Here is a 12810-nt window from a genome sequence, read left to right on the forward strand (position 1 = left end):
AAAAGAAAAAAGTTGGGGCCAAAACATTTACCACTTTGTAATGTCATTCTTCTCACAAAACTTTTTTGCCATAGAGGATACCAATCAATGAAGCATGTTGGGCTTTACTTTGTCCCATTCTTCCTGCAAACAGGATTTAACGTGTGCAATAGTATGGGGTAGTCATCGTTTATGGCAACAAGTCAGGACTGCAGACAGGCCAATTCAGTATCTGTACTCTTCTGCAGCCATGCCTTTGTAATGTGTGCAGAATGTGGTTTTGCATTGTCTTGTTGAAAATGCATGTGGACATCCCTCAAAAAGATGTTGTCTTGAAGGCAGCATATGTTGCTCTAAAATCTCAATGTACTTTTAAGCATAAATGCTGCCATCACAGAAGTGTCAATTTCCATTGCCAAGGGAATTGACACAACCCCATACCATGACAGATGCTGGCTTTTGGACTTGTTGCTGATAACAGTCTGGATGGTCTTTTTTGTCTTTGGTCTGGAGCACACAAAATCCTTTTCTTTAACCCCCCGCCAAAAAAACATCTGGAATACTGATTTATCTAACCACAATACTGATTTATCTTTTCACCGTGTGATGGTCCAACCGAGATGTCCCTAAGCCCAGAGAAGTCCTCATTACGTCTTGATTAGGTTAACATAAGGTTTTTTTAATCCCTTGCTCATGTGGTTATATCAGCTATTGATGAATGCCGATTCTTGAGATAGTACTGTCTGAGGGATCAGAGATCATGGAGATCTTTATGCACTGAAATTCCTCCAAATTCCTTCAATCATTTAATGATATTATGCACTGTAGAGGGAGAAATATGCGAGTCTCTTCCAGCGCTCGCACATTTGTTGACAAACTGGAGATCCACTGCTCATGTTTCCTTTTCAAAGACTCAGCTTTTTGTGGATATTGCTTTTGTGTCAAATGACGATTACAATCTGTATATTCATAGATTATATGAAGTTGACCACTCAAAACAGGAAATATCCTGGGTTAATACTTCTGCAATGAAATAAAAATTAAAGCAAATGTAAAAATTGCTGCCGGTGTTTTTGCATTTTGAATTTTCTGTACCATCCAAACTTTTTCTGATTTGTTTTTTTGTTGTTGTTTGTTTTTTCCTCTCTCCTCAATATGTTGCAGAGCTCTTCAATTGTCAAGTGCACACGCTGGAATGATTTTAATGTGCTTGAAGTGTGCCCCGTGCAAGTAGGAAAATAAAAATTTGGGATTGGGACTGGGGTTGACAGATACATGGTATTAAATAACTGATTGGGAGCAAAAAAAAAAAAACTTGGATCGATTCACTCCGAACAAGTAGTCATTATATTCAGTATCATAGCTGTAGACTCTTCATATTTGCCTTCATGGATGTTTTTTTTGTTTTCTCTCTGCAGATGACTGCAACAATTGATATGAATTTCCAAAGTGACTTAATGGCTATCTTTGAAGAAAACCTGTTTTGAGAAGAGGAGCAACTGAAGCAGAACTGCAAAGACAAATAAATTAACAAAGAGAGAGAGAGAGCGAGAGAGAGAGAGAGAGACACTTCCAGAATGGACACTTCCTCCAAAGAGGAATTTGGTGACCATCACATGTCACAAAGGGCCGTGGACAGTTCACTTTGACCCTGTGGAACTAAAACTCACCTGTTTCTGATGTCATTTCTTGGGGATTTGGCATTAAAGAAAAAAGAAGACTGAGAGGAGAAGGACGACTCCTGGTGGCACAGATGCTTTTGTCACATTTTTCTTTTTACAGAGTGCGTGAGCACGACAATAATTGATATCGTAGTAACTATGAAAATGCTCTGATAATGTACTGACAGACGGTGCAGAAGTGTTTTAAAACTGCTAGGTGTCTGCAGCAGTGAAGAGAAAAAAAAAAACTGTTTTGTTTGTTGTAAGTGAACACATGAAGTGGTCGTTAGGGGTGGGGGTTAACTTCCATACTGTAAATCCTGTATATTTCTCAGCAGAGAATGTACAGTTTGCCTTACACCTCTTTCTGAACAGACACACAGGTGACATGACAGAAGTCGGCGCAGCGGAGACCTTTTTCCATCATCGAGTATCTACTGTAAAGAAGTATTTTCTTATGCGACAATAACTGCTTATTTTGGACTTTTCTTCTTCTTTAGGTCTTTTGAATCTTCACACCAACACACTCCATCACCTGTCTATGCCAAACAACCCATTATCTTTTATGCTAAAGGATAAAAACGCAGTAGTTAGGTCTTGAAAATATATGCACCATAGTTCCAGCGAGTGTTTATCAGTGTGTGGGAGGGGGCAGGAATCACTTGACTTTTTCATCATGCCTTGTATTCTAATTTCTAAGCCGCGACTGCATCTTGTTGGCAGTCAGCGAACATCAGTTGAAATAATTTCACTGCGGCTCACACCATAATGCGTATTAAAGAGTTCACGACGTTGTCGAAAACGTTCTCCGTCGTCGCACTACTAGAGCCGTAAAACGGAGAGGCGGAGCTTCTCGGCTGTTCTCCGTTTTGTCACGCTGAAGGTTTTGATCGCTTGGCAACAAAGAGTAATAGAAACGTGGAAGGAACAGTCAAGGCGACACGATGAATACTTAACACCTTAATAGCTGTTACTTGAATCAGATGAGTTTTTTAAAAAATAATACAAAAAAAAAAAATAGTTGCAGGAACTGGAAGAAATTTCTAGTTGGGTCAACCCCCGCATCACAATGTTTTCTAATTCACTGAGGGCACATTGTTGATTATACAAACAGACAAAACAAATACAGAAGTAACATAAAATGCTTGTTTACGGTGGGGGAGGGGGCAGGTTTTTTCTTTCCCCTGTTTGTTCTTGTTTGGTAATAGTGGATGTGAGATCTGTTTTTGGAGACTTTGGACCTGAGACAGGTCAAAATCCAAATGCATCTGTCTGGCTTTCTTGTCTCTCTTTCTTTTTTCCCCCTCCTCTCTCCAGTGCCTGTATTGTATTGCAGTTCTCGTTGGCTTATTACCCTTTGGGTGGGTGAAAAGGTGAGGGGGGGGGGGGGGGTACATTTTATATTTACCAGTGAACAATATTCGGGTTTTAAATATAGTTTTAGCTGGACTTCTATGAGTGTACACATCTGACTACTTACTCATTTTGTTCATTCAGCAAATTTTAGGTAGATACGTTTCAGTGTCGCCATGCTAGCGTTTGAGTCTGTGAGCGTGATTGTGAGTTTGATGGCAGCGTGACTGTTTCTGTTTTTTATTTTATAAAGCGTGTGGTGCAGGGAGGCGTGTGCCCCTTTGTAGATAAGCATTATATTGATGAGAGTTAACAGTACTTCAGGAGAACTTGTTTCTGTGCTTAAGTCTCCTTTTTTATTTCTATGAAAGTCCACCATATATGAATATATAATTTTAATGATTTGACAGGTTTCGAAAGGGTAAAATTACCTTCATTCCTGTTTAGTCTTTCTTCTCCCCCTTTTTTCCCCCCACAGTAACATAATGTTGGACATAATGTGCCATGGGTTCTACAGAGAATGTGCTGATCTGCAGCTTAGCCCAGAGTTCGAATTATTCAGGTATTTTATTTTGTGTTACGTTTGTTCTGTTTTGGGGTTCGTGTTCCAACATTTTCCTCGATTATCGTTTGATATGAGTGCTCTGTCGAGGTCTCTGATTCAGTCTGTTATGATCATTGAATAAACTCATCTCTTTTATAGAAAATTAAAAAAAATAAATGAAAATTTTGGGGTTTATTTGGTCTTTTTGTAAACAGCCTGTTAGTGGCACATTTACGTATAACTATGAGGGAAATTGGTATGACAGAAGCTCACTCTGCAGACTGTCAGGGCTCCTCAAGGGGGAGCTGTTGTTTGTCTGATCAGTCACTGACAGTCAAATCTGTCCACTGATACTAGAAGCAAAAGAAAGTTTTACTTACTGAGAATTCAACCACGTGCAGCCAAGTGTCAGGACTTGTAAGCACATTGTTGCCACCAATCACGTAAAGTCACCTGGATGCTGCTGTGATGACCCGCCTCCCTTTTGAGCTGACTCATTTTGTAGCTGCAAAATGGCTTGCAGATGGATATTATACGAATAATGAACATTTATGAGTGCAATGGTAAGAAAATTTAATGAGATGTAAGCTGGAACATTCCACCAAACAAAAGTCCTGTTTGTATCGTAACGAGTGAATGGATGCCGGTTGAGGCCTCGGAATGCAGGATTCTGTCTGCCCTCAATCCTGCTTCCAACAGGAGCTACCTGAAGACATGTTCCGACTTGATAAACTGAGGCGTTCTTTGTCACCATGAAAGTGCATTATGTCCCCTTGTTGCTAGGTTGTGGAGGTATTTTAACCAGTCTCAACTGATCAGTTAAACAGATCTGCCATATTTACATTACCCAAAAACCCCCAGTAGCTCTCCGCAGATTTAATCTGTAAAGTTAAAAAGGTATTCGCAGATTGGTAGCACTGTTCAGTAAATCACAGCACAAACACTGCAGTATTTTTAATTGTTTTACTGCTACAATAGAAACACCTGAAATAATTATATGTGTGAGAGAGGTTACGATTTATTTTACTTTTTCCCCACGCTGCCTTCAGGTACACTTCTTAAACGCAGTGCAACACATGCCATCGTTCAATCTGGATATAATGAACGCAATCAAAAAAATTCAACAACTTGTGTGTTTCTATGACATCGGGGTCAAATGCAGAAAGATGCACTCACAAAAATGTTGGCTGATGTGAGAATCAACAACACTGAAAGCAGCGATTTGGTAACTCTTATAAAACGCATAATGGAAGGTGCTTTTGTGACGTTATTTTCTACATTTGACTTTAATGTAGAAATAGAAATGTTGACGATGTCAGAAATAACAACTAAGGCCAAGGCAAAACACCGAACATGACTTCGTGTTTGTTATTTCTGACATTTGACCGAGTACTTGAACGCATCGGCCGCTACCTGCCTGTGAGCTCAACTGAGTGAAATCATTCCGCGTGGAGACACACGCGCTCCGTGGGAGTTCCACGTTTCAGCGGCTGGATGCGGACACTCGCTAACCGTCGGTACGTTTAAAATATTTGATTTAGCCCTCGTTTTTTTCTCAAATAAATGAAATGACGTTTGCTTGGCGCGAGACAGCCGCAATGTGCTAACAAACATGCTACATGCACGTGAGCTCCGATACCGGTTCGGGATTAATCGGAAAAACAAAAAGTTATTAACAGATTATTGTTATTATTGTTGGAAGTTTAAGTATCAAACGTTTACTGGGCTTCAAATGTGAACATTTCTTGCCTTTTTTTTTTCCTCTTTAAAATGCACACACACCCTGGAAGTCACCTGATAATTGTGATTTTTTTTTTTTTTTTTTTTTTTTTTTTTTAAATGCCCGAGTTTGGTTGGTTATAACTTTTTTCTAAATAGAATAACTTTCTTTTTCCTTACTTTGTATAGTAAGTATGTTTTGGTTTCGTGCTGTTGGTGAAACTAAATTTGAAAGTGAGTTTTGTGTGTGTTGGAGGAAGAGATTAACCTATTAATTAAAAAATTAATAATGAAATCAATTAACTTTGCTACTAGTGCCAAGCTTGCATAAATGATGAGGGTTACATCCGGTGTAAATCCTATGAAAAAATGCACAACATACAGGTGACAAATCAGGTTTGCGTATTGGATCAGTTGAGGGTCAGGTTAACACAATCTCCACTGGTTTGTTCACACCACACTGACAAAAATAAAGGAGGAAGGTGACAGTATGACAGGTGAATGGAGAGCAACAGGCGCATGTAAAAGAGATCAATGTGGAAGTGAAGTAAAGCCAGGATCATCGGCGGTGACTGCAACACTGTTCTATGATGGTGCGACTGGGGGTAGAAAGGGAGTAGGGGTAATTCTGAAGGAAGCGAATACTGGAAACTGAAGGGAAGTTGACAAATGTCATCAGTGCATAGGGCCATTCTTCAGAAAGTACTGAGATTGAACGATCTGAGCACGCAGCAGTCGTATACTGAGATTCTAGCCATGCTGGAATTGTCATACTGAGATTGCAAACATTACGTTTTTATCTTTCCCACTTTTCTTTTGTATTGACAAGTGTAGCTTTTTTCATGGAAAAAACATTTTTTAGTAATTTGTTCCTGAAGTGCATTTTATGCCAAACGCGAACACTGCACTCACAGAGCACAAACCTCCACAACACTCGTTTCCAATTCCACAAATTTTTACCTTGAAAGAAATTTTCATGGTCAAAGTCCTGTTAAAAGTGGCTTTTCATAAGGTTTGGTTCACACGACAGGATTTTAAAATTATCTTTAGGTTTCCAAAACCTGAGACACCACACACGTGAAGATAAAAAATCATGGATCTAACAGTTTTGGTCGTACAGTGTCTGCACTGTCCTTGCTGTCGTACAGCAAGGACAACAACACCACACACGAACAGATTTCACATACGAACATTCACAGCTCAGACAGGAAATCTTTTCGGTGAAAAGTTATGTTGTGATAAAACACCTTATATTGTATTAAATATGTCACATAGAAACACATTTTAGTTCTGAATGCTTTGAGTTAACCTTAACTGGACAGCGTGAGAAAGTTGTATTGTTTAAATGCATTCCGAAATATCACGTGTCAAAATTTGTCTCCCATTTGTCCAAAAAAAATCTGTCATGTCCGTAGACAATATTTTACATCCGTTTACAGTGAGTATTTGTAAAGGATACATCATTCTTTCTGTGTTTTACATTGGCATTCACTTGTCATAGTTGGGAAACACAGCAAATCTTAAATGTCAAGCAAAGATTAAATGTTATATCAAATTTATGGGGCTTCTGACATCAGGTGTAGTGGCCGTAGACAGTGTCTAAGTGGTTGCTTTAAATGACGTCATTCATGAAAGCATTATATTAGTAATATATAGCCTACTTATCAATGATAAATGATAAATATAGCATTAAAGTTAACATATTTTAGAATTATATTGCCACAATTACAAATCTTCTAAATTGCATGCTGCGATGAACATGATCTACATAATATTTAAAATCACAGGTATTTCTGTATTTGATGGTTGATTAACAACTGTGAAGGTTGTATGGTTACATTTTACTGAGTTTTATATTCAAACAAGCAAATTTGACAGTATTATGGGCCTTCTGATAGTATAGTGGTATAGATATCATTGTCTACAGACACTACCAAATGCCTCCACATTAACATACATTTAGACTTTCCATACACATCACCATATCATTACAAAGTATTTAATTATAGAACTAGGAAACAAAGCATTCTTGAATGTACATATGTATAAAATTGAGGCACTTGTGCTAGATTACTTGATCGAGAAATAGATTAACTTGTTTGTAGGGCTCTCAGATGGCATTGAACTGAATTATCTTAGACTATCAGTACTTAAGCTTTTGGATGTGCTTATTGATTATATTACATGCCAGTTCCTTATGTAAATAAAGGTAATGTTAAGAAATATTGTATTTGAATCCAAACATATGTGTAGTGTCCGTAGACAATGAAAAATAACCTGTTTTGCGTCTTGTTTGTGTTCACATAGAAAAAATCTGTTGCACCTTGTGCTCTGAAATTTTGCACCCTGATTCCTAAGGGAGCAGACTATTATTCCATCACAAAATATTGTTCTAAAATATTATAAAATTGACCTGGGTGCACCAAACATGGTACACCTGATCATGTACAAGGCGACTCTTTTAAGTGAAACTCTTATTTGAAAGTGCTATTTTACGAGGTCTGTTTAGAAAAGTATCCAACCTTATTATTTTTTTCAAAAACCGTATGGATTTGAATTACGTGTGATTACATCAGACATGCTTGAACCCTTGTGGGCATGCAAGAGTTTTTTCACGCCTGTCGGTTACGTCATTCGCCTGTGGGCAGTCTTTGAGTGAGGAGTCGCCCACCCTCTCGTAAATTTTTCATTGTTTAGGAATGGCTCAGAGACTGCTGCTTTGTTTGATAAAATTTTTTTTCAAAAGCTGTAAGGCACAACTGAGTGGACACCATTCGATAAATTTAGCTGGTTTTCGGTAAAAATTGTAACGGCTGATGAGAGATTTTGGTCTGGTAGTGTCGCTTTAAGGACGGCCCACGGCGCCTGACGGCGATCTGCGCTTCGAGGCGGCAGCGTATCGCCGTTTCAAGTTGAAAACTTCCACATTTCAGGCTCTGTTGACCCAGTAAGTCGTCAGAGAACTTTCAGAAGAAGTCGGCATGAGGAGTTTATTCGGACATTCCATTGTTAATGGACATTTTTTTTTTGAACTTTTTATTTAGCCATTTAAAACATTGAACAGAACATTTCTTGACATCTCATTTCCCTTAAAGTAAGAGGGTACACTCCATACATATATGATTTAGGGGTATGGTGGATAGAGTCTATACATGGTGACTAGGGTAAACTTTTCACAATCTAATGGGGGGATAATATTTTGTTACATTTCTCGTCAAACCTCCACGTATCTCGAGATGCATGTCCATTTTTGTTCAAAGATGTCCATAGATAGCTGGAGATTTGCAGTCAGCCGCTCCATTATGTAAACATTTTTCAGTTTCTGTTTCCATTGTTCTATAGTTGGCGGTTTTACCTCTTTCCAATTTACCATAACCATTTTCTTTGCTATCAGCAAGAGGATCCTCAATATGTATCGCTGATTAGTATTATATAGATCTCTAGGAATAACTCCCAGTAGGAACAACATAGGTTCTGGGGTAATATTTATTCCTAGAATAGTATCTATCTCTTTTTTAATGTTGTCCCAATATTCCTTTATTACCGGACATTCCCAAAAAATGTGTTGTATCTCCTATATTTCCACAGTTCCTCCAACAGAGTGTTGTAGTAGGTTTCTTTGCAAATGAAGAGGTGATAAGAGGGGTATAAAAATATCTAGTTTTCGCTTTCCAGTCGAATTCCTTCCACAATTGGCTGTTAATTCCGTTATGGCAACCTATACATATATCGTTCCATAGATTGGGGTCAGTTACGGAATTATGCAATGCTACTAAAGAAGTGAAAATGGTGCTGGAAAAGGCTAAGAGAAATTATGCAGGGAAAATAGAGGAAAAGATGGCAAATAAAAATTTTGGATCTGCTTGGTCGTGTATGAAAACGATAGCTGGTGGGCTTCAGGAGCCCAAGTCCAGATCCATCACCTTGCTGAAGAACTATCAGACAGATGTTGAATTTGCTAATGCTCTGAATACTTTTTACACAAGGTTTGATATCTCAGATCACAGTTCAGAGATTAAGGAAATAAAGCATAAAGTGAAAGACAGTCAGCACTTTTTTATTTCTCAAAAAGAGGTAGAAAAATCTTTTTGTGCCCTCAAATCAAAATGTCAGGGCCCTGATAATGTTTGCAGTCGCCTCTTAAAAAACTGTGCTAAAGAGCTGAGTCCTATTTTCCAATTTATTTTCAATATGTCTCTGGAAATGCAAACTGTGCCAAATGTGTGGAAAGACGCTGTTGTTGTCCCTGCCACCAAAAATTGTACTCCAAAGGTTCTAAATGACTTTAGGCCTATAGCTTTGACGTCCATTGTCATGAAAACCTTTGAGAAACTGGTGAGAACAGAAATTATTAATCAAGTTGGTGCCAAATTGGACCCTATGCAATTTGCCTATAGGCCAAATAGAGGGGTTGAGGATGCCACAGTCACTTTAATGAATTTGCTTTTTAGTCACCTTGAAGGGAAAGGTGCGCATGTCAGACTTTTATTTGTTGACTTTTCGTCTGCTTTTAACACAATTCAGCCGCACATTTTAGCCTCAAGACTTTTAGATCATTTTAATCTAAGTTGTAATCTTGTGGGCTGGATTCTGAGCTTCCTCACTAACAGGACACAAAAAGTGAGAGTGAATGGGGTCTTGTCTGAGCAGACCCAGTCCTCCATTGGGACACCACAAGGCAGTGCTATCTCTCCACTTTTGTATATTTTGTACACTGATCTCTGCAGAAGTTGGAGGGAGGGGAGGACTATTCTTAAGTATGCAGATGACACTGTTATTGTCAGTTTGCTTCAGGACAGTGAGGTTGGCCACGGTCCTGTGGTTGATGATTTCTTGGATTGGTGCGAGAAGTCTTTTCTACAGATGAATGTATTGAAGATTAAAGACATGGTCATTGACTTTAGGAAGGGCTCCCACAAACATGGAGTAACTCTCCTAAAAGGTCAGGCCGTAGAAATTGTGAGCACCTATAAATATCTGGGTACTGTTATGGATGACAAACTCACTTTTGAGTCAAATTGTGAAGTGGTGTGTAAAAAAGGTCACCAGCGCTTGTTCTGTCTTAGAAAACTGGCATCCTTTCACATTGACAAATCTTTGTTAACAGTGTTTTATCGTTGTTATATCGAATCTGTTTTATCTTTTTGTTTGGTGTCATGGTTTGGAAATTTGTCAGTTAAAAATAAAAACAGTCTGAATCAGATTGTAAAATGGGCGAGCAAAATCATTGGTGGAGAGACTCAGCTGTATCCAACCTGTCTGTACATGAGGCAGGTCCAGAGATTGGTTGAGGCAGTTCTAAAGGACGCCTCACATCCTCTTTTTGATCAGTTTGAACTGCTCCCTTCAGGACGGAGGTATAAAGTTCCTTTTTGTAGAACTAAGCGCTATAAGAGCACTTTTATTCCTGCTGCTATTAGTGTACTTAACAGACGACCTTGATTGTATATTTAATTAATTTATCCACTTTTTTGCTTTGAGATGGCACACGCTCTGTGACTTTTGTTCTGGCGCCATGCTATTGGCCTGTACTTGCACTGCTTTATTGGTATTGTATTCTTATATTTTTTATATTGTATTTTTATATTGTATTTTTATATTTTTAATTATATTTAGGGTATTTTTTATCGGTTTTTATGTGTTATGTGATTGTTATGAATGGTGTGACTCACTGCCAAAACAAATTTACCTTTTGGTACAAATAAAGTAACCTTGAACCTTGATGTAGAATCTTCAATTATTATATTCATTTCCATCTCCCATTTTTCTTTGATATAATTTGTGTTTTGTAGAGTGTCTGTTTTCAACCTTTTGTATATATTAGATATGTGTCTTTTTGTTGGAAAGTGTTTTTCCACAATGCTGATAAAATACTCCTCCATCTCATTTGGGGCTTCACTAATCATTTCCTTTTCTTTATGGCTTGTAATATAATGCCTAATCTGAAGATATCTATAGAAGTCATTCGACAGAAGATCAAATTGTTCTTGAAGTTGGGAGAAGGATTTGAGTTCTGTTTCTGTAAAGAGTTGGTTAATTATATGGAGGCCTTTTTCTGCCCATCTTCTAAACCCATTGTCCCACACCGAAGGGGGAAAATCAATATTCCCTACTATAGGCATAGCCCTTGAGATTGACTGAGGCCCCCCAAGCACTGTTTTAACTGTTGTCCAAATTTGTAAGGTGTATTTTATCCATTCATTATTTAATTTAATCTTTTTGACTGACTTTGTGTCCATAAAGGGTAGTATTGATAAAGGAACACCCTCAGTTGAGTTTTGCTCTATCTGAGTCCATATTGTTTCCTGATCATTTCTAAGCCATGCCACAATTGCATTGTTGCATTTGTGCTGCCCAATAGTAGTTTTTAAAATTTGGTAAACTCAGTCCTCCTCTATCCTTAGGCAGATGGAGGCATTTCAGTTTTATCCTCGGCCTCTTCCTTTGCCAAATAAATGTTGATATTAGTTTATCTAACATTTTAAAGGTGGAATCAGGTACTCTTATTGGGAGGGATTGGAACAAAAAAAGAAGTCTGGGCAGTAAGTTCATTTTTATTGTCTCTACTCTACCAAATAAAGACAGGGGAAGCACCTCCCAACGTGTCACATCTTTCTTTAATTGACTAATTAATTTGTTATAATTGGCCTCAAACAATTGAGTGGAGTTGGGTGTAAGAATAACTCCTAGATATCTGAATCCTTGTTTGAACCAGTGAAAGGAGAGGCTATCATTCAATTGTGTAGGCCAAGTACCCGAGATCATCATAGCTTCATCAAACATATGTTAATATGGGCAGTTTTGGATATTTTGATCAAGCCTTCTGAAAGACATAAAATACTGGAAAGTTCCACAAATCTAATTTTTGAAGAAAAGAGGACTGAAAGCTACCAAGAAGGATGACTTCCAGTCACTCGTTTTTACGGTTGGTGAATTTGCAGCCTATCATCTGATTTTGTGTTGTTTTTTGAGGGGTGGGGGTTTAGGCCACTAACCCTATGTTGTGACGCGGCATTCGTTTATTGCAGTATCTCAAAAACTAATTTATTTTCCTAACTTTGCAAGGGCGTAATATGGGTCACTGACTTTGTTCCCATCTACAAATCATTCTCAGATTTGTTTGTTTGGAAATGGTGGCCATTTTTATGCAGAAAATAGCCATTTTGAGCACTTAAAGACAGTTTTCTCAAAAACTGTTTACTTTTTTCTAATTTGTCAAGGGCGTAATATGGGTTGTTGACTTTATTTCACATCAAAAAACTTTATTCATAGATTTGTTTGTTTGGAAATGGCGGCCATTTTTATGCCGAAAACAGTCAATTCAGGTATTTAAGAATGAGGTCAACTTTATTTATCCCGAAGGAAATTATTATTTGGACTCAATTTTTTCAAAAACTGTCCAATAACCTATCTTTTAATTAAACAAGGGCACAGTATTGGTCATTGACATTGTTCCTGTTCCAATATTTGCGTAGATTAATTCGTTTGGAAATGGCGGCCATTTTTATGCTGAAAATGGCCATTTGCCTTGGGCTTTAATTGAGCCTTTAACCC

At 38.0% G+C, this 12810-nt stretch overlaps 2 protein-coding genes across 8 annotated transcripts in view; both read left to right on the top strand.

The window, feature by feature from the left end:
• The window catches only part of brd4 (bromodomain containing 4), a 70505-nt gene extending 66785 nt beyond the window's left edge, over positions 1–3720 (top strand). For all 6 annotated transcript variants that reach the window (XM_034189792.1, XM_034189789.1, XM_034189788.1 and 3 more), the window contains one exon: positions 1398–3720. In XM_034189792.1, the coding sequence (XP_034045683.1) occupies positions 1398–1466 (69 nt within the window). In that variant the 3' untranslated portion in view covers positions 1467–3720. The remainder of the gene's footprint in view (positions 1–1397) is intronic.
• A 1012-nt stretch (positions 3721–4732) lies between these two features.
• lpar2a (lysophosphatidic acid receptor 2a) overlaps positions 4733–12810 on the top strand; it is a 30298-nt gene continuing 22220 nt past the window's right edge. The window contains exon 1 of one of the 2 annotated variants that reach the window (XM_034189799.1): positions 4733–5054. The gene's annotated coding sequence lies outside the window, so the exon portion shown is untranslated. Of the gene's footprint in view, positions 5055–10595; positions 10805–12810 lie in introns of those variants that run through there. The other variant, XM_034189801.1, reaches the window with a different exon arrangement.

Source organism: Thalassophryne amazonica, chromosome 16 (assembly GCF_902500255.1).
Source record: "Thalassophryne amazonica chromosome 16, fThaAma1.1, whole genome shotgun sequence".
Classification (NCBI taxonomy): Eukaryota; Metazoa; Chordata; class Actinopteri; order Batrachoidiformes; family Batrachoididae; genus Thalassophryne; species Thalassophryne amazonica.